The sequence below is a fragment of the Teleopsis dalmanni genome, chromosome 2, assembly GCF_002237135.1.
Source record: "Teleopsis dalmanni isolate 2A chromosome 2, ASM223713v2, whole genome shotgun sequence".
Classification (NCBI taxonomy): Eukaryota; Metazoa; Arthropoda; class Insecta; order Diptera; family Diopsidae; genus Teleopsis; species Teleopsis dalmanni.
This window is the reverse complement of record NC_051847.1, coordinates 93,886,132-93,912,687: the sequence shown is the minus strand read 5'-3', so window position 1 is coordinate 93,912,687 and position 26,556 is coordinate 93,886,132. Positions and strand designations below refer to the sequence as shown.

Here is a 26,556-nt window from a genome sequence, read left to right as displayed (position 1 = left end):
TATATTTTTATATTTCTTATTTATTCGTTAATATAGATAACGATAGATTTTGATTGTAAAATTTATTTTGCAGTATATATCGAATGAGATATCGCGTTTAAACATATATAATAAATATGTTATTCGATGACTATGTAATATATATGTGGTAATTTTTTACATTATTGATAAAAAATTGTTTGGTAATCTTGAAGAACTCTTGGAACATATTTTTTCTGGCTATTGAGAGCTGTTGTATTACATGAAAAATTTTTCTATTATTAAACTAAGAATTTGTTAGCCTACCCCCGTGTTAAGAAAAAGTCACATTTATTAGATGTTTATATTAGTATAGAAAATCGTATTGCATATGATTATTTGTATTTATTAAATATTATTGATTTAATTTTTCAACTCTTTTGTTTTTATAAATTTCAAGTGACTTTAAGGTCATTTGTCAAGTGTTTATGTATCAGCAATTTTGATAAATAACAAATATCTAAGCGTACGCACAGCCACCAGCTGTCAAAACTCCCGTAACTGAGCAAATATTTATACTTTTCCTACATTCAATACAATAGTTGGTGTCAATCAAAGCTTATTAGTCACACACACTGAGCAACGTTTGGTCGTAATGTAAGTAATTTACACACACATACACACACACACTAACGGATTCAACCACAACATCAGTTGCTTTTCAACTGTCATGACGAGTTCAAATTACAACTTTGTGTGGGCGCTAAAGTTTTGAATGTGAAAAAAAGCAGAAAACAAAAAGAAAATGGCGTTAGTCTGCAACTGACAGCAGTGGACGACATTTGAGCTTTGTATTGCGCATGTCTAAACCAAAGCGAAAAAGCTACATTTGCTTACATTGCACGAATTCGCTGCTATAAAGCTTTTCAAACATTTTCATCACATTGATTTTGGGGCACAACGTATGCATATTTGTTCGATGGAAAAGCCAACTCGCTGTCATTTTGAAAACGTTACGGTCGAGTATACCAACTAAAAATTCTGTTCATGAACGAAAATTGTTTGACAAAAAAAAGTAATTCGCCGCAGACGTAGATTCCGTAGCATAAAAATAAATTTCTTTAGTATCCTTGTGAAACGTGAAAAAATCAGTACAACGCAGAAGAGACATAACTTCTATTTATAACATATTTAAGATTAATAGAAAAATTTTTTAACTGCTAAAAAGTATAATATTAACTTTAAACAATAAAAAATCTAACATATGTTACGTATCCGAGACGATATCTGCTGAAAATAATTGAAAATTATCTTAAAAGAAGTAAATTTTGGAAGAATTGCATATGGTAAACATTTACGTAAAACCAAAGGAATAATACAATAAAAAAATAATTGTACAAAAAATCAATGCTTAAATTTTTTTATTATTAAATTAAAAAAAAAACAAAACTCCACTTAGTGAACTAACGCACATAATATCAATAAAACAAGGGAACTACTTCTGCTATTTTAAGTTAAAATTTTATCGATTTCTGTATATGCTGAAGAACGTTTAATTATATACAATACATATATCTATCTATATTGATACATAAAATATATAAAACGAAATAACAATTTTGCACAGACAACATACGTAAATACACTTGAAAAAAGTATTGTGATAAATTATTTCGACGTATTACTACACATTTGGCTGACGTTGGAAGTTACTTAGGTCAGGCAAATAAAATAAAAATTGTAATAAGCAGCTTAAGGAGTGAAGTGAGTAAACTTGCACGCCACGCAAACGGAAACAAATACACTCAAGGATTAGAAAGTTGACAAGAGGAGCTAAGAGCAACGTGCCTCCTAACAGCAGCAAAACGTGCCATTAAATAAGACTCCTAGTATTGGAACTTAGGTTTCGAATTTCTTCAATTAAACCAACAAGCGAACCCAAAACAAAGTAAGTACTACAGTAAGGTCTACAGCATTAATTTGTAAATGGTGTGGTTGTAAATTTCTAATTACAGTAGAGTTAATCCAAAAGTTAAGATAAGCGGATTAACAAGACGAAGAAAACGTATATTATTTGGGCTTGGATGAAGAAAATTTTCTTCCACTTCATCAAAATCTATTTTTGTTTTCATATTTTATACGTTTTCCATAAATTGAAAAGAGATTTTAATTAATTTTTAGAAAATCTTAAAAAGCATTGAATGATTTGTTTTAGATGAGATTTAAGTAAAGTTTTGATAACTTTGCTTAACCATAACATTACCGACTTGTAAATTTCATCAGTTGAATTACAAATTTTAATATGAAATTAATGGTGAGTACAGCTGTGGTGAAATTACACGCATTTGCCATTAAAGTATGTTATAAGCGTTTCGTATTAACCATCCATGCTCGCGACGTGATTTGATATTAAGGATAAAATATTTTGTTCAATATTTACATAAAACGAAAACCTATAATTGACAACCTGTAGGACGACGTTTGCCTATCTAAATATTTAACATGAACTGATAAACTCTGAAATGTTTTTCTAACAAATCTATATTTTTTCTTGCGTGTATTCAATTAGTTTTGCTACGTCAAAATATAATTACTTAATTATTCTGAATAAATGAATATATTTTGATAACCTTTCATAATATTTTACTTATATATAAATTAATTTATATGATTTCATATCAAATTTAGCGTAATTTGGTTACTAAAGAAAGGCATTTCAGAATTGTACTATCGATTTTGCAGCTAGAAATATATAAATAATAACAATAAAGTAAAACCATAGTAGATAATTATTAATGTGGATGGGTTATAGCATGATCAAAAAAAAAACCTATTTTAAGCTTTAATTCAGTAGGTTAGTGTATTCAATCGTGGCTTTTAAAGTTTTTCACAATTGTTATTTATCTATTCATTCTAAAAGATCTATGATCCACTGATTAAAGATAATATAAATAATTATTTATTCAACTTCTATTATTTTCTCATTTCGTTTTAATAGTTTTATAAACGATAACGAAGACATTCATAGTGAATGTTAATATTATTTAATTTTCTAATAACATGCGGTTTTGTCTACCCTTTATTTGTTAGAGCAATTTTATATATTTTTGTATATGTTTTAGAGATTGGGATATTTAGTTTGAATTCTTTATATGAAAATATCTTAACCGATCTTTCCTAAAGATATGTTTCGACAAGTCATTAAGTTCTTAGTTTTTGGTGCTCTCAGTTTCAAAATATTCTGTTTTATGGTGCTGTTAGCTCGTACTTTGACTATTTATTACATTAATGTATAGTATTTATCTATAAAAAGTTGAGTACTGCCTGCAATTAACTGCAATTAATAGAAATTCAATTTTGTAAAGTAATTAATACGTAGTGAAATATTTTTAATGTGTAGCAGAAATTTTCTGAAGGAATTTCTTGATCCATTATTGAATGACAGTATGTGAATGGTGTATACTTAATTTATTTAATGTTGACCATTTTTTTCTATTAAAAGAAAATTGTTTACTGTGAATTCTTCCCAGAAGATCAGATAGTGAACGCAGAATATTATCTTGAAGCTCTATAATGATTGTGGTCCAGAATTCAATGAGTTCGATCAGCCATGGACGACGCGTTAAACTCTAAATAAACAACTAAATCGCATAGTACCAATTGTTAAAAGTAATAAAATATGTACAAGCACTTATCATCGCCTATATAAGATTATAAGTGGTATAATTTTATTTCGTGCATTTCTGGTGGGATATGTGAGGAGTAAAAAAAAAAAAAATCCGGTACAATGTCATCTCCAACTGTATATAATAATATTAATAGAATAGGGTTATAATATTTCTGCATAAAGGCATGGGAGGCATACCCCGATACTGTATGGTGTGTAAATGGTAGTAAGTGAGTATTACTTGCGGTACCCAACCGAAGGTGTAAATCTGGGACCACGCTGAAAAACTATGGACGCTACATTTCTGGTGCGAAATGTGAAAAGAAAGAAAACAATGCACTTTAGACTACAAGGTCTCGCATTATTAAAAATAAGTACAAAAATTCTTAAAATGCCAATATTTACAAATTTGAAAATGTAGAAATTGTAACAAGAGACAGAAAACTCTCTGAAAATTAACGGACAATTAAGGATTCCTAAAAATTGCTACACAAATATCTGGATCAATTCATTTGATACCGTCAAAAACCTGACAGAGTTTTAATAAAGTATTTTAAAAAGCTTATGAAATGAAAAGTTATTCTAAAAATGCTTTTATTTAGTATTCCTTTCATTTTATATAAAGATTAGAAGCATTCGATAAGACTAGAAGCATTTATGAGATGTGATCAAATAACCGAATTTGCGATTTATTATTTATTAATGCCATAAAGTGTCGGATTGCATTGTTTGATGAATCATTCTATAATACTATACTTTACATTTATTAATAATTTATTATTAAAACAACAGACTTGTTGGAAACAAACCTATAATATTCTTAAAAACCTTTATATCAAACAATCAAGAAAAATACTTACGAAAATGAGATTTTATCTGTTATCGTTGTCAATATCGCTTTCTTATGCCGTTAAGTACATAATTGTGCTTCACTTAGAAAAGTGGCTCTAAATACAGCAGAAGATTTTAACACATTCCTATTCCTTATCAAACTTGTCCACTTAAAGTATGAACAAGAAATGACATCAACCACAAAGGCATAAAAAGGTACGTACGTCAAAAACGGAGTACAAATCAACGGCAGTAAGAAGTCTGCTATAATCAACGTCAAAAACAAATGCAGCAAAAACAGAAAGAAAATTATAACGAAAAAAGTAATAGAATGACAACAGCTGCCGACAAATTCCAGCACAAACTACCCACCCCCGCCCCCACCGCAATCGCAGAAAAAAAACATAACCTCACAAACATAAGGAAATCTTATCAAACACAGATTGTAAACACGGAGAGCAACAACAAAAAGTACAAAAATCAATATTTTTTACCACAAAATGATAAGAGCTCCAATGATTGTCATGGATTAAAAGCGAAAAAATGGTTGTTGAGTTGTTGCAGAAGAATTAAGGTTAATGGTTTGAGGTGAAGTATCCATAATGTTACAACATGGATGTGGAGCCGCGGAATTTTACATTTAATATATTTTGTACACATTTCAGCAGAATCGCTCAGTGTCCTTCCAGAAATTACTTACAAATTGTGTTTATCTGTCAAGGATAACAGTGTGCTAGTTGCTTTTATGTGACTCGTAATGATGTAAAAAGGAGCGTTCAGCATAAATGAGAAGTTATTTTCATTTAACGAACTGTCTGAATAACAAATTACTACATTTACTGTGTTGTTATAGTAATTTCATTTTATTTTATTTATTTTTTTGTATTCATTCTAACATGGAAACACAATTCTCAACTCTATCCAAGTTAATTAGAGATGCCAATTATATCGTTAGGACCATTATGTTATTATTCATAAGATTTTATGTGAAGAAAAAAAATATTTTTTTATTAGACAAGCACAATTTTAGCATGTCAACTGGATTATCAAATAAAAATCACTAAGCCATTAGGGAGATATGTTGATATAAGGATATAATCCGAGTACAGTATAAAAAATTTGAAAAAAATCTTAGTCTGACTTCATTATAAAACTAAATTCATAACGTTTTTATTGTGCAGACTTAAGTTGAAATACATTTTTTTTAATGAAATGAATTTAATTTAGTATATGGTCGCATAGGGAGCATTTTAAATATTATTATTGTATTGGTCCACATAGCGTATGAGTAACATATCTTACATATGAGTATTAAAATATCTTACTAGATTCCCAAATTTTAGACTTTTTATGCTGAGATATAAAAGACACACATTTTTTGTTTAGTTGAGAAATTTCTTAATGTCATTTAATTAATTTCTAAAGAAAAAAAATCAGTCAAGAAGTGAGCAGCATCTCGGACATATCCTTTAACAAATTTCGACACTGTTCGTTGGCTTAGAAATATTTGCTGTGAACAATGTTACAAATTAGAGGTTCTCAAACGAAGCTTCTTTGAAATTGAAAATTCAACACGGAGTATGGAATTTCCTCACATATTCATATATAGTAATAAATAAATAAATATTCTACCATTTCGCAGAGTATTGGGAATTATTTTGCGGAGCACTAATTGCTGTGATTGAAGTTAGGGAAATGTATATATTTACTTAAGTCAAAAACTGAAAATATTTATATTCTGATTGTGGAAAAATATTTATATATAACTCGCAATGTGAAATATGAAAACAATACTGAGTTAAATCGCTATATGTGCCAATTAGCTATTTTTAAAGTTACACATTTAAATAGTATTCATAAATATTAAAGAAATTTCGAACAGTAGTGAGCTACAACAACAAAAATGATTTTTATATTATTTTAATAATCATTTTGGTTGACCATACAGCTGTTTTGAGTTTTGCCAAATACTCATCAGCAGTGGTCTTCGAAATAATTCTTGTATTTAATTATTAGTAAATAATTTTTTGAGACTGCAAGTACTAATAATCAAACTCGGGTCCTGTCAAATTTAAAGCTCAGGGTCAGCGCTCCTTAACCAACTGACCCAAAGTCGTATTTGACTTTATTGTTCGCACTTTCACAGCAAATTAACAAAACTCCAGAAAAATGTTCAAATTCTTAGGCTGCCCGTACAGCTATTTCGTATATTCCTATATTGGTACAAAATTGGAAGGCTTAATAGTTCTTGAACTTGAAGCATGTATTAAAAACCGAATCAACTATTCTTTTAACCGTGCACGTTGCTTTCCGATATCTGCTTCTAAAATATTGCTAGTTAGTTAGTTAGTTGTGGTGGTGGGAAGACGAATCCTCCCCAATTAGCTAAAAGAAAAAGCCGTTTTGAATCCACAAAAAACCTCGTAATAGTGGGTAGTAGATAGAGAGTCAACCTATAACCAGCCAGAGGCATTAACAAAGGTAAGAATCTGTCTAATGCTAGTGCTAAAGATATCGCTAAGTTAGTTGAAGTAGGGGCCCCCAGAAGCTTTAACCTAGTTCTGGCCAGACCTGGACAAAAACACTGCAAGAGGTAATATATTGCTAACTGGTAATTACATGAACGTAGCTGTTGTAGCATAAAAACTTGTATAAATTCAGATTCTTGTAAGATCACAAGACTCACCTAATCCAAATTGAATATAATTGCATTACTCAATGGCTTCAACTAAAGCAGAATCTAGACATTGCTATCGATGCGGATAGACCATTGCAATTAGAAAGGTATACAATAAGATTTGGTACACGCCCTACCCACTTTTGTAAGAATTGTGGCTAAGCGAAATTGTAACCCACCTCAACTATCAGTGCTCATCATTAGTTAAAAGAACACTCAACCACTTTCCGACCCTTTTCTTAATAATATGAAAGAGTTGTTATCGTTTAAAATTGGGGATATAATCAAGTTTATTAACTTGATGGTTTGATTTTACTTGAATAAAGGAGTCACGCGTTCTGCAATTGCCGCTGATGGTGCTGCATATGCTAAGGACTCTACTTACCTTTAACGTTGTCGTTCAGGTCTGATGGTCAGACAGTGGCTTATCCGTGACATACATTTGTACTCTAGCGAACGTTGGTGTACAAAATTTCTCCTCCATTCTAAAATACTAAAAGTATATATTTTGAATACATTAAAGTAACTAAACTTATTTTTAAGAAACTGAAAATATGTTCTCCTGAATAAACATGAACTGTTAGTCACTATGTAACATGTGGGGGAATTTCATATTGTTCTCTCACTTGTTCTCTGGGTTTAACATGTTGTGTCAGTAACTAATTTTAATTTTTAATCAGTCTTTATTCACATATTTATTTACACTATTAAGTCGCCTTGCTCCAGACATTTCGATGGATCAAATTGATATCAATAATATCTTTGCTCCTTCAGAATAGACCAGTTCAGTTTTATCAGAATAGATATAGTATGTAAGCCTAAAGATGTGTTCGTGTCTTACTTCTGGTGTGAAGTTCAGAGTTCTTCGTACTGAGTTTTAGTCAGCTTTGCCTTGATATACCAATCGTTCTTATTAAAAGTTTTTACGCAAATTTCTATGTATATTTACCATGGATTAGGATTTTTGATAGCGTTATATTTCACTATTTCGGTCGTTAGTGGTTTATATAACTGTTGATACAACAAATTAAGTGTGGCTTCAAGTCATACCGCAACTTTCTAAACTTATTTTCTATTATTAAAGGAAATTTATTCAATATTAATTTTTATATTTAAATTGTCAAGAGGGGTATAGGTGTACGGTGTCCTTTACTATTTTCATTTTAAAATATCTCAAATATTTTTTTATATGTTAATGAAGAGTAATAAGACAAACGATCCTTTAAAGTAATTCAGTATTCCAAATGATTGATAACAGTCCATGAAATTTAATTTTTTTGTTAAAATGCTTTTACATTCATCTGAATTTGGTTCAATAATCAATCAATCAAAATGTGCTCCCATTTTTATTTTTAAATAACAAATTTTTAATGTTCCGTGTAAATATTTGAATAACTATATTTAGATAAAATTAGAGTATGTATAAGATAAATTTACATTTTTTGAATAAAGTGAAAAGTATAATGAAATTTAAAAATGTTGATTTATGAAAAAAATGACGCATTTAAATTATATTTCTAAAGTGAGGATAAGACTTAGATACGCATTTGAAAATAGCAATCATTTCCAATGATATGGTTTAAGGGAAAGGTGATGAGAGTGAAAGATAGTTTGATAAAATAGGTTTAAAATTATTTAAGATGTTTTCAAGCAGCTTACGAAAAGCTTATTTTTAAGACAAATACTGCATTTAATTTCAGATATTTTACACAATAATATAATAAGGTATACAATGTCAAGAAAAAGTCTTTTCATATATATTTCGTATTTAAGAAGAGATTACTTAGTTTAGTATATTCCTTACTACTTCTATTCATTTCATATTTTCATAACATTACTTGAGTGTTTATGAACGTGAAGTACTTTCCCCCCTTTCATTTAGAGGGAAAAATGTAAAAATGTAGTCACAGGAAATGTCTTACTTAGTGTAAGTACTTAGTGTAATGTAAAATATCTTACTGATAGTGTTCACTACTTTGGCTTTATAGTACACAATTTTTTATGTAAATATTTTGATAAAAAAAACCCTACTTCTTCTATGTACGTCGTGGTCGCTAATAAGAATGTATATAATTTTACCAAAAATTAAATAATTTTCTTTGTGTTATACACTACCTAAAACTTAAATAGAATATTGTTCTCTTCTATTAGCAAAGTTCATTTATTTTCTCATTAACTTACATTCTAGTACATATACTATTATTAAATATAAATACTTAAATAAAGACAACTGATTTTCTGATTTTACAATCCTTTTCTCTTTCGATAAGTTTTAAAACTGTATTTTTTTAATGATGTAGAGTTACGGATAAAAACATGAAGAGACATTTTAGTCAAAATTAAGTAATATTTATTTAGTATTAAATAATTGAATAGATGTAATTTAATTTGCTATTAATTTTGCGAAAATAAGAGAAAATGTTGGAACATTTATTTTCTCACGTAAATTTGATATATTACTAATTATTAGTAATAGAGGTGTTCACGATCTTTTGTGTAAATCTGTACATCTCGTGCATTTTCCAATGCTTTTATAATATATTAAATCTATTATGATTTAGTTGCAATACAGTTTTTAGGTTTATGAATTTAATTTCCTTTAAAATACATTAAAATCATACTAATCCTTACAACGATTAAAGTTGATAGTCTGATAAATAAAATTTTAGAGATTAAGAACATATATTATATTGCACTTTTCAATACACTTTGTTAAGATTTACTATGCTTTGACGAAATTTGTTTATATTTTAGCAATATTAACTGTAAAGGTTCTTGAACTCAATTGTTCAACTGAAAATATATTTTCAGTAATTAATAAAATTGGAATAATAAGAAAAAACTAGGTTTAGCAGAGAAAACTTCACAAATTTAATTTGAAATTAAATGAAAAGATTGCCAAAGTAAACTTTTGAAAATGAATATGAAGACCAAAAAGAAAATGAATAGTGAACTCGAATTTATTTAAAGGAAACTAATCCTTCTAAAATTAGAAGGCACCTCTAAGGTATGCTAGTAACAATTCTCCTGTACTATCAAAAAATTACTGACAGATACTTACTTACTGCTGTCCTTCTCTTCTAAGTGGAGCATAGGACCTCCCAAATGTTTTGGTAGATCTTAAATCATTACTGATTTTTTCATTGGACACGTTTCTGTTAAATAATACCTTTCAGAAATGGTATTAAAGAATACTTACACCAGATTACATGAAATGCAGAGTGAAACATTTGGCCATGAATTGTGATTGTCAGAAAATTGATCCAGCATCCAGTATCTATCTGGCTTTTATTACATTGAACGTATTTTTTTGCAAATTCAATTTATTTTAGTATTTCAAAAATGTAAAAACCAAGTTTGTAAGTCTCCTCTATAAATAGTTGTCCTTCTATCTCATTGATATACATTTAGAGCTATTAATTTTATAGTTTTAAAAGTAAACATCAATGGAGAAACTTTTGATTAATATTTCGATTATATATATTGGTTAAATTTTGTCTTACAACATTGTTGAAGTGTCCTCCATGAAATATCTTACAGTACTAGAGGTAGTTTTCAAAGACTTGGCACATAACTAGAAATAACTCGACCATTAACTAACAAATGCTTCATTTTAAAGTATTGGACAGATATGTACGATCCTTTGCATAACCGCACAGAAAGAAGTTTAGTGGTAAGAAATCTTATCGTCTTTGTGGCCAATTCAGATCATCCAAATGTCAAATTATACTTCCGGAAAATTCTCATGCAACAGAACCGTTATAAAAAGCATTGTGTGATTTATGACATCATACTATTGTAAGCACATATCTAGTATATCCATATTCTGCCTTTAAGGCCAAAAAATTTGATTATCATTTGGTTGTACTGATCAGAGTTCACTGTATTGAATATTCATAATTTTTATTAAAGTTCGGACTTGTCACAATCCATACTGTAAAATGACAAACCTTAAATTGAACACATGGGTCCTAAAGTGACATTTTTATTTGACATATGTGGCTGAAATATTTCTACTAAATTAGCATCACAAATGGATAACCCGATAGTTTGAGATTATATTTCATTTTATATATTATTTGTAATTGTGATCACAAATGGATAACCCTATAATTTATGATCATATTTTATTTTTCTATATTCAATAGTTTTATGTGTTTAGTTTAGTTGATAAGTATTCTTATCATTTGATACAATTTTTTTTTAACATAGAGCTCGGTATCTGTAAGACATATAGGAAAAAATTCTCAATATTATTTAGTGAACTAATTACTTACTTACTTGAGTATTACAGACGTGAGCCATCCTTAGCCGCGTCGTGTAACTAATAACTAATTACTTACATACAATATATTCAACCATAATTAATTATGTCTTATTTTCTAAATGTAAATTTTAATTTTATCAAAATACAATTCCAGTCGTATTTAAATAGTCATAGTGGAACGCAATCTGTATTGCAAACAAAGAGAAGAGTAATTATTTTTCGACCACGTATTATAAGACAACGTCACTCTTTTTCAAGTGTTACTATCAAATTAATGGTTAACTGCATGACGTTAGCTATGATTAATGTAAATAAGAAATTTTTAAACAGATAGGTTTTTCTAAATAATTTTAGTGAAATTGACATTCTTGTTCATATTTCCTTCATACAAACAATAACTTTGTCAGACTATAATCAGTTCAATTTGTTATATTGCCTTGCAACAAAGTATTTACTATTCCAAGTTACTTACTTGAATAAATTTTTTACACACAAATACACAAGACAACATCTTTGCTGTTGCAAATTTGTTATTTTTGTACATAATTTTTGCATTTACATTGTTCGTTTCTGGTTCTTTAGTGCGGTTTAAAATGATCAGAATTTAATTAAACTTATATACATATGGTAGGATGTTGGGACAGCGCACCGTCCCTCAAGTGGCCCCACTAAAGTGAAGGATTAGTCGAAGTAGACAACGAAACTACTTATGTCCTTTTTCGTCCTTCTATTCTCGGATGTCGTTATTGAGTTAAAGCTGGAGAGGCTTCCGTTCGCTTAACTACATCTCTTGTTAATGGACGCAGCTCATTTAGCTTGAGGTTCCCTGCCAAGTCATCACCAACCCAATGGTGTCCCAAGACAGTCTTCCTTCTACTTACCAGTGCTGGACATTGGCACAATATATACACAATATATAACTAAACTTAAATGTAAGCATAACACAGGGAAGTGAAGGAATTATTAAGTGCCAAAAGTTAGGGAAATCTTCTTTCTGCCTTTTTAAAACAGAGCATTACTAAAAACAGAGAGTGAAAATAATAATGTCTGACATATAAATTTCTTTAAAAAATATTACTATATAATATTATTAATACTCTTTCTCCATAAATTAACTAAATATTTATATAAATCTATGTTGATATATTGCTATGGACAAACAAAAATAGTCTCTCTCATAAATAGGAGCACAAAGTTCTGCTCTTATATTCATTTATATATTTTTTAAATTGAATATTTGATTAACTAGAAAAATGTATATTTAACATTTTCATTCAATATTAAAGTCTTTATGAAAAGCATTTTCCACATATGAATTCTGTGGTTGCAAAGATACAAAGTGTCACGTCTTGTTTTCTTCCAAGCACTCATAATGGTGTTTGGCATTAATTGAAAGTATGAACGAGGCGTCACCTGAAGTATAGACATTTGCGTGGTGAATAAAATGACAGCGACGTTGCACTCTGTTACTTTGGGAATGTTGCGCTTTGCCAACCGGAAGCAGATAACGCGGCTTGAGTGTCGTTGAGCAATATTTTTACTTGCAGTGCATAGAAATTGCAGCAAATTCGAGCTGGTGACGATGTTCTGGAAAAGGAAAGGAGCGGAAGCAGAAAGCAAAATGAGATTGTCAGAGTTTTCTAAAAAAATCGAAAAACGCTATGTTGACAATTTGAAGTGCAGATGCAGTGTGAACAGCAAATGTTTTTATGCAATGAAAATCTCTTTTTGTACAAGCAGATAATCTTCTTCAATTTTAAAGAATATTTTTATTAAATTAGAATTTCTGCAAACGTTCATGCAAACTAAGTTTTCTTAGATTTCCTAAATTGGAAATTTCATAAATAATTTATAAAATTTAAAAACTTTTAAAAGATATACATATATGGAAATCAGTTTCAGTGAATTTTACTATAAAAAGTTGCTACGGATACTTTGGATAATCAATAACTCGGCAACCATACTTATTTTTAATGTTATCATCATATTTTAAATTATATGCGAAAACCGACTGGTTGCCCTACTTAGCACTATCTAATCTCAGAGTAATCACTAACCGTACGAGGCGGTACGCAGATCTTAGATCAATCATTGAATAATCACGAAGATTATCAGGAATATTCAAATTAGTCAGTGAGGTGGGCGGGACTCTGCAGAATCCCGCTAGCTATCATAGAGTAAAAGTGCCCAGATGCATTAACTCGGAGAAGGCTTAACATAACATAACATATATTTAAATAAATCGAAGAATAAACTATATTATATCAGTGATCCGGACAACATGACAAAACCAATCTGTTCAACTCAATCTAAGGTATTTGTCCATTAGGAACAGTGCAGAATCAAGTTGACTTAATTCTTTTTGGCAGACTATAAATAATTATTTACAATTTAGGTGCAAAGCATCGAAAGCCACAATGTGGAAGTGGAACCCACTAACACCACCTCTTAGAAATGATTGTGGAAGATTGCAGTTGCGTTCAGCGGATGCAACTTCATTCCAGTAATCAGGGGGAAAAGGTAAAATAAGCTTAGTAGTTACATATTTATCTAAACTAGGAGTGACGAACAAGATGTGCGTTAGTTATTAGGAGATGATGTGAATTACCAAGAGAGTGTACTCTATTCCTTTAAAGTGTACCCTATGCAGCCTGTGACGACATCCGCGATTCCATAGCGGAAAAGACTTGGCTGAGCGAGCCATCTAGTCAAAGTAGAGAGCAAGGGATTGGAGAGGCCTGTGGAATGGGACTTAAGAGAATCAGTGGGAAATTATAATCTATTAGTTTATATGTACCTGTACATAGAAAATCTGTAATTTACTTATTAAATCTTTACGCATAGGAAAACTTAACAATAAAATATTAGAAACTTTAATAATATTTGAAATTGTTTGCTTAAATTAATTGTATAAATTGTACAAAAAATTAATTGGATCATAGAAAAATATTTAAAATTAGTTTCGAGCAAAATCATCATAAAAATAACATTTTTTTTTCCTTACCGGATTCTGACAGAGCAGCAAGGAATTGCCAGGCTTGTTTATATGGGTAGTCATAAAGTTTTATCAAGTATCTTTCTTGATGCTTTTATCATTTCACAAAAACTGACTATTTGAGGATCAGTGATTCGTGTTAAAAAATGACAGATGGTTAGAGGAAACACATCCATTTTTCTCATCACTCGAACTTACGATCCATCTATTTTTATAAGGGGGGAATAATTTGTAATGGAACCTTAAATTTATTTGTAGATAGGTAATAGTTCTTTTCTTTGAGATGGTAAATACCTTCATGATACCTTTGTACAGCATTTTTTTTTGTTTTTGTTTTACAGCTTCTGAAAGTCCTTATCATTTTGCAAGTTTAGTGTTATTGTCCATAGCTACTTCACTGGCTATTTATAAGATCTTAGAATACGAGTTCCAAAAATAATTAAACTGAGAATTATGAAATTCTCTTTAAATTGTAATTAATCATTTTAATATGCTGACTTTAAGTAAAAATGAATAGAGAGTATGGCTTTGAGTTCAAGTTTTCATATTAAAAATATGATCTGCAGTTGCAAATTAAATTCGAATTAAATGACTTTAACAGGAACTTTGTGCTTCCATATCAACAAAAAAAAAGGTGAGTGGCTATCCTTAAAATTGCTAGAATTCTTCTTCTTCTAGGTGCCTTGTCGGCTTCGAACGTTGGCTAAAATGATTGCTATTTTGAAAAATAGCAACAGCCTCTCGAAAAAGTGATCTTGTACTTTTAATGAACTATTGACGTAAATTCTTCACCCATTATATTTTCGTTTCCCAGGGTCACGTCTGCCTTCAATTCTGCTTTGAATGATTAATTTCAGTAGTCCGTACTTTTCCGGATGCCTCAGAGTACGACCAAAAAACTCCAACTTATGGTGTTTTACTGTCTCTAATATTTCTGTCTCTTTGTTGATACGCCGAAGTACCACTGTATTTGTAATTTGTTTAAATTTTAAATAGCCAAAAGTGAGATTAAATTATAACACTCTAGTTATTTTGCCAGAGTAGCTAGATTACCCTGAAATTAACAACTGTTTTGTATTTGATTTGATTCGATATATGCATTTTTGAATATTATAAATGCCTGCAAACATGATTAAAAAAATGTTAGATTACTCAAAATATGTTCGATCGGAAACCAAATTTGACAGATCGAGAGTAAACCTAAATTGAATCCAGATTTTCCAATCGAAAACGCTATTGTATTAAAAAATTATCAAACAATAATTAAACAGCTTACTGAGGACGTTTACATTTAGTGTATTGTATTTGGAAAACATTAAATGAAGATTTATTCATGCGTAAGCTTTCCTATCATTGGATGCCGAACTTTCAACAAAAATACAATCACTAAGCAATTAGAATATGTTTATAGATTGTCTGAGCTTTGAACAAAAAGAAAATAATGTAATTAGTAGGAATACTCTGGCTAGATGTTTCTGGAATTTTAAAAACATATTATTAATTAACTATATCAAAAAAAGAAGCATAGCTTTTTCTAAAGTATACTATGCAATATTTCTAGTTAAATTGAAAATGGAAATTACCAAGTAGTGTCCTTATATTTCCAATAAAAATATTTCCCTACCCCAAGAAAATCTACCGGAGTTAAATTTCTACTATTATTATGGCTAAGATTCTCGAGTTGCATTTCTCACTGATTGACGAAGAGAGATACTGTTATTTGCCAGATCTATGTGCCAGCGTTTAATTTCGGTTGGCAAAATTGATAGGATAAAAGCCAAAGGTCAAAGGATAAAAGCTCTGACGAAATTCAATATTGATAGTCAATATTTATAACTATTTTGAAGATCTAAATGCAATGCTCAATTTAGAGGGTTTAAAGAAGTTAGAGATTATGCCAAAAAATAAAAATTAAAATTAAATATGTTTCTTTTTAATTAGATGCAAAGCTTTCAAAATTTTAGGGATAATGGAACTTCTTGAATCTCTTGGTATTGAAATCAAAAACTTTTTGCGTTTGAATTGAAACAAAAGACAAATAATTTTATAATAATATATATAAGGATAAAGTTTTCTCTCAACTTAACCTTATTACACTAATATCACCGTTCGGATAGTTATAATTTTTAATGAAAACTTTCATATTTAAGTTATTGCTTGTTTGTCTTGTATCCACTTAGCTCTTCAGGTCTTCTTTCTCATATGTTTTAGAGATGTATTGCTTCAAAAGAATTCCGTTGTCCCATTTTTATGTCGACGACAGTACCAATAAAATACTTTCTTTAACTTGAAATTTATAACACTTATCAGTAGTTCTGCTTACAAAAACAAAGTTTTAATACAACGATAAAATTTTAAGTTCCTTCAATTTATTGCTAATTCAATTGCTTAGTCCTTTTGCGTTGGTTTACTTCAAGAACAACGTATTGGAGTTAAACATTTTTGGATTCTTGGCTTTGCCTTAATTTAATGTTGTTAAATAAAATTGAGTAAGGCAGAGATATTATTTCTTTCATATCTATTTTGCAAATAAAATAAAAAACAACAAGAATTCAAATACCTCAGTAATCTCAGCTACGTGCCTTTGTGTCCGAAGTGCTGTACATGTGGAAATCCAATCGCACGACACGACATACAGGTTAGATTGCTGGAATTACCTCAACTAACAAAATAAATTGTGATCTATGAGATTGAAAACAAAAAAAGGAGAACAAATACCAACACTTGTGCGGAAGTTGCTAGACCTGACCTTCAATGCAATCTGCCAAGCAGCTATCATGAATATGTTAGGATATGTCAGGATATGTGTGTAATCTGGCGCTGTGCTAAGGCACACAGGGGATGCAAAGAAATGCGAAGTGGCAATGAGAAGTGTATAAAAACTCGTAAGTCGCAAATATGTAACCAACGCATAGGGAACGGAAGTAGGAAATGCCATTACTCAACTTGAAAATGTGTGCAATTCCACTTAAGTGGATGGCATCCTTGAGTCAAGTACGATAAAGGATAATAAATAAAAAGTATACGTACAAACAACTTGTGACAAGGCATGCGGGCGTATAAAAACACAAAGGGAGTTGGTAATTGTATCTGGAATGAGGAGCAACTGAATTAAAAATAAAAAACAAAATGCAATTCTAGAATGAAAAAAATACAGAGACGTCACAAAAACCATAACCAATTTATCCTGCAATTAAACTCTATAGCAGTGGCATTGTAATATCTTTGCTAGTTTCAGATATAAAAATTAAAAATATTTTTAAATTTCATTTTTAAAACTAATTATGGCGAAAGAAACTATTTCCTTAATTTAAATAATTTTTTAATAGAATAATTTCGAACAGAAGTCAAAACCTGTCTATAAATTAAATGCCATTATAAAACAGTTTCGAAAAGAAATCTTGAAATTTGCTATATCTAAACCAGGACTGTTGTGTTGACCAGTTGCGGTTAGACTCGTAGTGGCGGGAAGAATGATCAGGTATCTGTTTATCATTCATTCGGCGTGGAGCTGCGTATTCAGCACAAGGTGCTCTGACCAAAAGATCAGTAGAGGCTAGAGGTAGGCCTCGCATCAAACCAAGGTAGAAGTCATGTCTTGCACACATTTTTTCATTGGCACCGGCGGAAATTTCTTTTGAAATTCCAATGGGGCCCTTAACGGCGCAATATACCGATACATGTGTTAATGAGCACCGTGGTGCTAAGCCGTCATGGCAGGAAATTACGTTAAATCATTCTGGATTTCTGTATCCATTGTTGTGATGTATTATATCTGACATGATTGTTCATTACCATTCAGTTGAATTTCAATCATATTAGTTTTTATTTAGGTTATATCATGGTTTAACATAAATATGTAAACATCAAATTATACAATCAATAGGATCCTATTGAATGACCAGAATATATTGTTATAATTTAAAACCAGACACAACTCTATTTCGTTTTGTAGCATTTGTAAAAAAAGTCAGAACGCGTTATGGTTATTAAAAAATACCACAACGCATTCTAGATGATATCGGCTGTAATCATAATAACATACAACATATACTTAAAATGACATAAAAATGGTTAAAAAAATTGAAGTACAGATAATATAAATAATTCAATTCAATATACAAAAGCTCATCACATTTTCTGTTGGGCGAAAGATGTAGAAATTTGCCCAATAAAAACTTTTTTTGTACCACTGTGCGTCGTTTGCAATTGTTCAAGTTTTCGCATAATACGACAAAATTGTCCTGTTTACTCAGAAAATCATCCTTCAGAAAATTTATTCCTCCATTGAAGTTTAAGTCTTATTAAGTTTTTGGTGTATGTAATGGAAATTTTTCACGTGAACAACGAAAGCATTGAGTCTAATATATATTCAAAAGTGCATGTATTTTGAAAAAGTACATAAGAATTCATTGTTAGTAGAGAATACATTATCCTCTCTACTAACGTATATCTTCCAAGATTACCTTAATACATACTTGTTTTGAAAATATGGTATATGATATCATAGATGTTTAATCTTAATATCTTTCGCTGCATCAAATTTTTGAGCAAAGTTCTAGCAATGAAGCTAAATTCAGCTACTTGGGTTGTTGTTATTTCTTTAAAAGAAGAAACATTTTCACATAGTTTTTTCATGAACTGATTAAACATTCCAAAACTTAAAGCTATAACTCTACGAACAACTCATAGTCACCTCTTCACTCTTCATTGTTTCATATAAGATATACAACAGATGGTACAAAGTAGATACATGCTTTAAGTGTTTGTATATATGGTTTATTCTTTAATAAAAGTTTACTCCACTTAGATTCAAACGTATCTGTTTTCTTATTTAAGAAAACTTTTATACAAATTATGTGAAGTTCATTTTGACATTAAAAGTTTTATTCCAAATGTAAAGGAATATTACATATTAATATTTTTCTGTTTATTTAAGATGGCTGGTGGCGGTGATCCCAAATGGCAAAAGGATGCAGCTGATCAGAACTTTGATTATATGTTCAAACTGCTCATAATCGGTAACTCTAGTGTTGGCAAGACAAGTTTTTTGTTCCGGTACGCGGACGACAGTTTTACCTCAGCCTTCGTGTCCACAGTTGGCATAGACTTTAAAGTGAGAACAGTATTCAGACATGATAAACGCGTTAAACTGCAAATATGGGTAAGTGTATTAAATTATTAAGTTTTCCATATAAAATTTTTATTTTTATAAATTAATAATTTATAAATGTAAGTCTGTCTGTAAAATAAATAATATAAGCTAGGTTAGGATGAAAAGATGAGTGTTGAAGCGAATATTAGCACATATATTCAAAACCAACTATTGTTCATTATGAAGCCCTAAAGTAGTCAGGAGGAGGAACGGTACTTTATAAATGATATTATTTTCAATACAGCTCTTTGCGTTATCCTTGTTAAATAAATTACTTGTCAGATGTAGTTAAGCAGACTTAATAAGTGCATTTTCGTTAGCTCCGTCAGTCAAGTGCAAAAAAATTCTCCCAAACATTGCAGGTGCTTCATCTGCAGAGATATAAAAAGTGATTGATAGATTCTATATAGTCTTCATTATGAAAACTTCAAAATAGTCCGCTTGTCAGAGTATGTCATCGTTAAATAATTGATGCAATAAATCATAGCCAATACCCCATTCAACGCAAAAATGGCACAATTAATCGTTCACGAAATAAGGACGATCATTTTTAAAAGATATAAACTCTATTATATATAAATAATATAAATATATGAAGTTTAAAAAATAACATTTATGATCAATTAGTGAGAAGTAGGAGTGCAATAAAAATATATCTGAAAAAGAAATACATACTTGTACGAATTACTTTAAAGCACATTAAAGCACATAAATTAAATAAAACTTATAGCACTTTAAGTACTTATATGATGATGATCAACAATATAAAAATATTTAAAGAATAAGTTTCTTATTTTAGTTCAGTTGAGAAAATTCAGATTTGAACATTTTCATTCTCAAGATATGTAGCTTGAGTTTAATTAGAGTGCAAATGCTATAAATGCATTAAGGTTAGGTTCAAAGTTAATTTAAACAAAAGTAATAGTCCATTGTGATACCATGGGTAGGTCACTTTGTGAATGCCAAACTTGAAGAACCACCTTATAAGTAGAAGTCCAAAACATCTACTCATGAACAATGTCTCTTTAAAAAGATACGGTTCTCTTCATTCAAGTCCTGTTAAGTTTACAACCTTGACTTTATCCTTTAATTTAAAGGACCACATGTTAATTAGTACAACAGCTTTAATGACTGTGGTTATTAATATTTTGATAGAGCAAATTACCATACAAAATATAGAATTAAGAAGATTAATTTCAGATAATGTCTAAGATTAGACAACGTATGGTGTTCTTTTTTAAAGTTAAAATTTTATTTTTTTAATCATTAATCATACTTCTACTATGTTGACTTATTGAGTTTAAAAATATATTGTATTGGTTGGATTAAATACCTCACATAGATCCGTGGGTGATTAGCAACAGTTAGAGACGAATTTAGGAGAGTAACAATCCTATTAAGCGAATAATTTGCATCAACCAAGTGAGTCAGTTTACTGATTGCGTTATCGTGATTAGTGACTCCTTCATATTCTGCATCTATATAAAGGAATTGTGATAATTTTTTGTCTAGCTTTGTCCCCCAATTCGTGTTATTGCATCATATAAAAATGCTTCATACAAGTTCTTCTCACTACCGAGCATTCAGATAATACAATTTCTAAAGATAGTACAATATTCCATATTACAGTCGTGCAGCAATTGTTGTTGTACGAGTAACATTCAGTTTTGCTATCTTAAAAGAATGTTTCTGATGCAAAGTGTTTCCACTGTGTTTCATACTTTGTGACTTTATAAACTATCTCTTCACGTGACAAGTTTAAGAACCTGGCTAAGTCCTTAATTTTAGCAGGATGACAGCTTTGTCCGCTAGGGTAAAAAATCGGCCCGATTATTTTAAATCTCTTAACCAATGGTGGATACTGATACTGGTAGTGAAGTACAATATACTTGTCATCCACAAAGCCACAACCATGATCAAAGTCGTTATAAGGTAGACGCAGTCTTATAACATGTCTTCCTGGTATGCAGTGACTCGCCAGCATGAATACCGTAGTGCTGAGCAGGTAACGCCTTAGCTGAAGCAGCTGATTGGTACATTTATTTTCCAGTTTGAACTAGGTTGTATTTCGAATCTGACGTGTTCATCTAGTTAATTTTGTTTAGCTTTATGTATTCAAATATTTTTCTTCGATAGCCAGCTTGACAGTTACAAATGGGATACCAATATCTGATAAAATGAATTTAATTTTTGAGTTAAAGTTAAATTCTCTGAAACAAATACTTTTGAATAGTGCAATTGTGTTTCCGATATGCGATAAATTGATATCTTTGGGACATTGAATTGCAATTGTGTAAATTACATTGAAATTTTTAACTGATTTTTGAGGTTTTATTCTCATAATTTATGTCCTCGCTCATAAACCGTTTATACCATTTTAGACCCTGGTAGTGCAAGACCAACGCTGAACGTCGGAGATATCAGAATTGCAATGCCTATTTTATTACCGAGTTATAAAAGTAAATAAATAAATACAAATGAAGATAAACAAATTTTCCTCCATTTAGCCTTAATAAATTTTTTGTTTAAATTATATTATAATTTGCATCAGCTGCAATTTTCGCTTCAATTGATACAATTGCCAATTATCTGTATTGTCTTTCTAAACTCATCGTACTTCTCAAGAAGTTCTTAATCAATTTTAACTTTGAGAAGCTTCCTTGAGGATGAGTTTCTTTTAAATGTAGCATTTCCCCATATAGTTAAAACGGCTGAATGTTGCTGTTTTTACCTTCCCGAGGTATTATACCTAACACTTTATAATGCTTGAACAGGTCTTCCAAATTGTTCAAAATATCTATTAAGTTAATTTTGAATCGACAGTCGGTATTAATTATAATAGCTTTTATCATTGTGGTAAAAAAGTTTACGGTTTACCGCATATCAACGGATTGTATAGGTTATAATATGGTCATAACTGATTAATTGTTCCTTCTTTGCTATTATTTTTTCTTTAAATTTAAAAAAGGCTAAGTTCTTCAGGAAAAAATACGGAAAACTCCATTTAGATGAATTTAAGTGACAGAGGGAAGATTTGTCGAAGCCAATCTGTCACTTTTAGCAGAAAAAAAAGGTTTTCAAAATAAAAGATTACCAAATTAACCGAATGTCAATCAAATGACAGTCATCAAATCCTAACTGTTACTAACTGCATTAACCCACAATTCAGAATTGAATATTTCGTTTGAATAACAAAACTAAATTTGGTTCTTAACAACTTTTCTTTACAAATAATGGAGTTTTATTTGTATAGAGTCAACGCCTGTTTCAAATATCATAGCAAACGATAGTCTTTTTATAAGTTTACTTCAGTCGATTGCCATAGTTTATTTGTATTTTTCACTCGTAGTAAAAGTTTATACCACAGATGTATTGCTACAATAAACTCAAAAGTCAGCATTTCATACAGGACTGCTTCATAATCGCTTAGAGGTTCTGAATCATCAGTTTTATTTCTCTAATCATTCACTCATCAATAATATCATCCAATTACAAATATATCGTATTTACTGCTTCGGTTCTACTCTCCGATCTTGTTTCAGAGAGAGATTTTAAGGTCGACTTGACTTTGCTCGACATAGAAAAAATCTAATAGATTTTATTGATAAACCCAAGAAACGTTATTGTTGTGCTTTAGATTTGCTTAATAAATAAGAAAATTAGGCCTCTCAAGTGGAGCTACAGTAAATCTTACTCTCTGTGTGAATATATCCTCTTGCATTTTGGAATTTGTTTGTCAAAAACAAACCATGATTTCCACATTTAAGACACTTGTGACTAAAACTAAATATCTACATTGTTAAAAGGTCCTCTAGTTCACTTTATAAGAGAGAACTACAATTATTTTTCTCTGATAAGTGGAGTATAGGTTTTAAGAAATATGAACAACTTTTTGCGAAGCCCCTGTAGTCGCGAGGCCGCTACTGAGTTTAGATACGGTTTAGCAGTTAAAATGAGTCAGTATAGCTTAATCGGGTTCAAAACATGGCCATGTGTTATATAGTACATACCGATAAAGTACAAACATAGTCTCACTTCAAACCTTATATAAAATAGTTAAGAGTTAAATATTAATGGTTTCTTCCTAAATAACCTGTAATGATGGTTTCTTTCTTTTTTTATGTAAAGAACTCAGTGCTTCCTTTTACTAAATTCCAAAATTTGATAATAAATCAATACTGAGAATCGTGCCATTATCAACATTTAATGTCAAATTTTCTATATGCGAAGAAATTATTTATTAAAAAATTAATAAAAATGTTTATAATAACGCACTTAAGTATTAAAATTACGGTTATATATATGATTATAACCCTGCAGGACCATTACATATATATATATATATATATCTAGTTACAAAAAATTGCGCAACATATTTAAAGAAATAAATTGAGTAGGATGTGGGATGTGCACGTAACCATGGCACATATTGTTTAGATACTTTCTGAATGTAACGAGAAGATTCTTGGCGTCATTTAATTAACGCATAAAAATTGCTACAAACTGCGCTGATATCATTTAATGACTTGAATAACATGACAGGCACGAATGAGTTTATCACTCATTTAGCTTTCACTAAATGTGGGTTTTTCAGTGCAAGCGGCATTTTATGAGCTCATAAAGAGTTGTGGCTTTCATAGAGTTTAATTTGTATCTGCAATGAATGATGGCACTAAGCGTTGTCGAGACGTGGATATTGTAACAAATTTCAAAAAGGACATCAAATTATATCGAATTTCAACATTTCATGCATAAAAATTTTATGGTGTGTTATGTACTTAATTCAGTTGAATTGAAACGAGTTGTAAAATAGTTTTTGTAAAATATACAATCCACAATAATTCAAAGGAATTTAATTAATTGAATAACTAATTTAACAATCAGTATAAAAATTCACAAAACTCCTTTGACACCTTTATTCTAGACTGAAGACATAAGATATTAATCTGATTTTGCTAATTTATTATAATTATAAATTAATTACAGTAATGTATTATTAATTAATTATATAATTATATATTCATGTTAAATAAATATAAAGATATCACAATAAAATAAATATAGAAATATTCTTCAAAATTCCAATATTATTGGTCACAAAAGTTATGAACAAAATATTAGCAAGTTAGCAAGTTATATTTATGTTAAATAAATATATAATTAGGTATAGTAATTATTTTTTTTGATGTAATAATTTTTTTTAAAGTAACATTATTTTGTATATTTTTACTTCTTATTATTATTTTTATTGTTGACATGTTCAGAAATAATATTTATGAACTTTGTCCAATTACAAGAGATTTCCAATTACTACAATCGCGAGCTATTGCTCTTAGATCACTAAATGATTTGCTCGTTTCTTTACTGATGGTTCTTCTCCATGTTGCCCTCGGTCGAACTTGATTTCTTCTTCCCTGCGGACTCCACTCGAGTGTAGCGCCCCAACCATCCGTATTTCCTCTGAACTATTTCTTTATTGGTTAGTTCGTTTCATGAGGCGTTCATTGCTAATAGTTGTTACCAGGCATCTATTTATAGACATCTATTTACAAACGTTTGCAACTTATGAGTGATAGCTGTAGTCACATACCAAGTCTCAGATCCACTCATTGAAATGGAAAATTTTGATTTTCGTTTTAAGATGGATACTAGATGGTTACCAAACATATTTAAAATTGGCGAAACCAAGCTTAGCTTGGCTTTACGAAGCTGTGTAGAAACATGAATTAAAGTTCTACCATCCGTAGTGACCATACTACCAAGGTATTCAAATTGAGTATCATCTTCAATGTTTATACCCTTTATATCAAATTGAGTGTTATTATTAGATTTTTTTTTTGCGGAAAGGAGGAGTGGAATGTCTACGCACTGACCACAGTCCGGCGCCCCGGAAAGTGAGTGCCCAACTCACAGGGACTAATCAATTCCCTCTCATTCATTTTTAGGCCCACTTTGTCACAATTCTGCTGCAGCGACTTTATTTGCTCTAGTATACCTGAATAACGGTTTGATATGAATACCAAGTCGTCGGCGTATTTAAGATCACCCAGCTTATTGCTCAGCCCCCAGTCAATTCCATGTTGTTGCATGTTACTTCTTATTTTATTTAATAAGCTTTATATATATTCAGCTCTCATCTGTGTTTGTTAAAGCAATTATTAAGCGATTTTCTTAATATGTAATAATAATTTTATTTTGATTTATTTTATTCCGTTTTTCATATTTTTTTTTTACCAACACTAATATCTCCTATGTATGGCTCCATAAAATCAAAAATATAAATAAGAGTTACCTACATAATTCATTAAGAAAAAAATTAAGTTAATTTAAATTTTATTAAAATCATATAATTGAATAATTAAATTATTGCTTTCAGGATACTGCAGGACAGGAACGCTATAGAACAATAACAACAGCATACTATCGTGGGGCAATGGGTTTCATTCTAATGTATGACGTTACAAACGAGGAAAGTTTTAATTCTGTGCAGGACTGGTATGTATATTTTCTTTAATGTTTATTTTAACTTAATTATGACAAGAATATTTAAATTGATGTAACTCAAATAGGGTAACTCAAATAAAAACATACTCCTGGGATAATGCACAAGTTATACTTGTTGGCAACAAGTGTGATATGGAGGATCAGCGGGTTATTTCATATGAAAGAGGCCGTCAGTTAGCTGATCAATTAGGTGTTGAATTTTTTGAAACTTCAGCTAAGGAAAATGTCAATGTCAAGGTAAGTGCAAATAAATTCAAATTAAAAATAACAAAATTAAAAAATTATTTTTCTTAACACACATATAGGCTGTATTCGAGCGTCTTGTTGATATCATATGCGATAAAATGTCGGAGAGTTTAGACTCAGATCCAACGTTAGTTGGTGCCGGACAGAAAGGACAACGACTGACAGATCAACCACAAGGCACACCTAATGCAAATTGCAATTGTTAAATTTATATACATATATATATGTATTTATATATATATATATAATTAGTGGT

The 26,556-nt window shown here is 30.1% G+C and overlaps 1 protein-coding gene across 1 annotated transcript; it reads left to right on the top strand.

The window, feature by feature from the left end:
• Positions 1 to 1,564: 1,564 nt before the first annotated feature.
• Positions 1,565 to 26,556, top strand: LOC119685874 (ras-related protein Rab-3). Its single transcript, XM_038100274.1, has 5 exons — positions 1,565 to 1,906; positions 19,335 to 19,559; positions 25,927 to 26,045; positions 26,120 to 26,291; positions 26,360 to 26,556. Exons 2-5 carry the CDS (start codon positions 19,335 to 19,337, stop codon positions 26,504 to 26,506), a joined length of 663 nt encoding a protein of 220 aa, XP_037956202.1. The 5' UTR covers positions 1,565 to 1,906; the 3' UTR covers positions 26,507 to 26,556.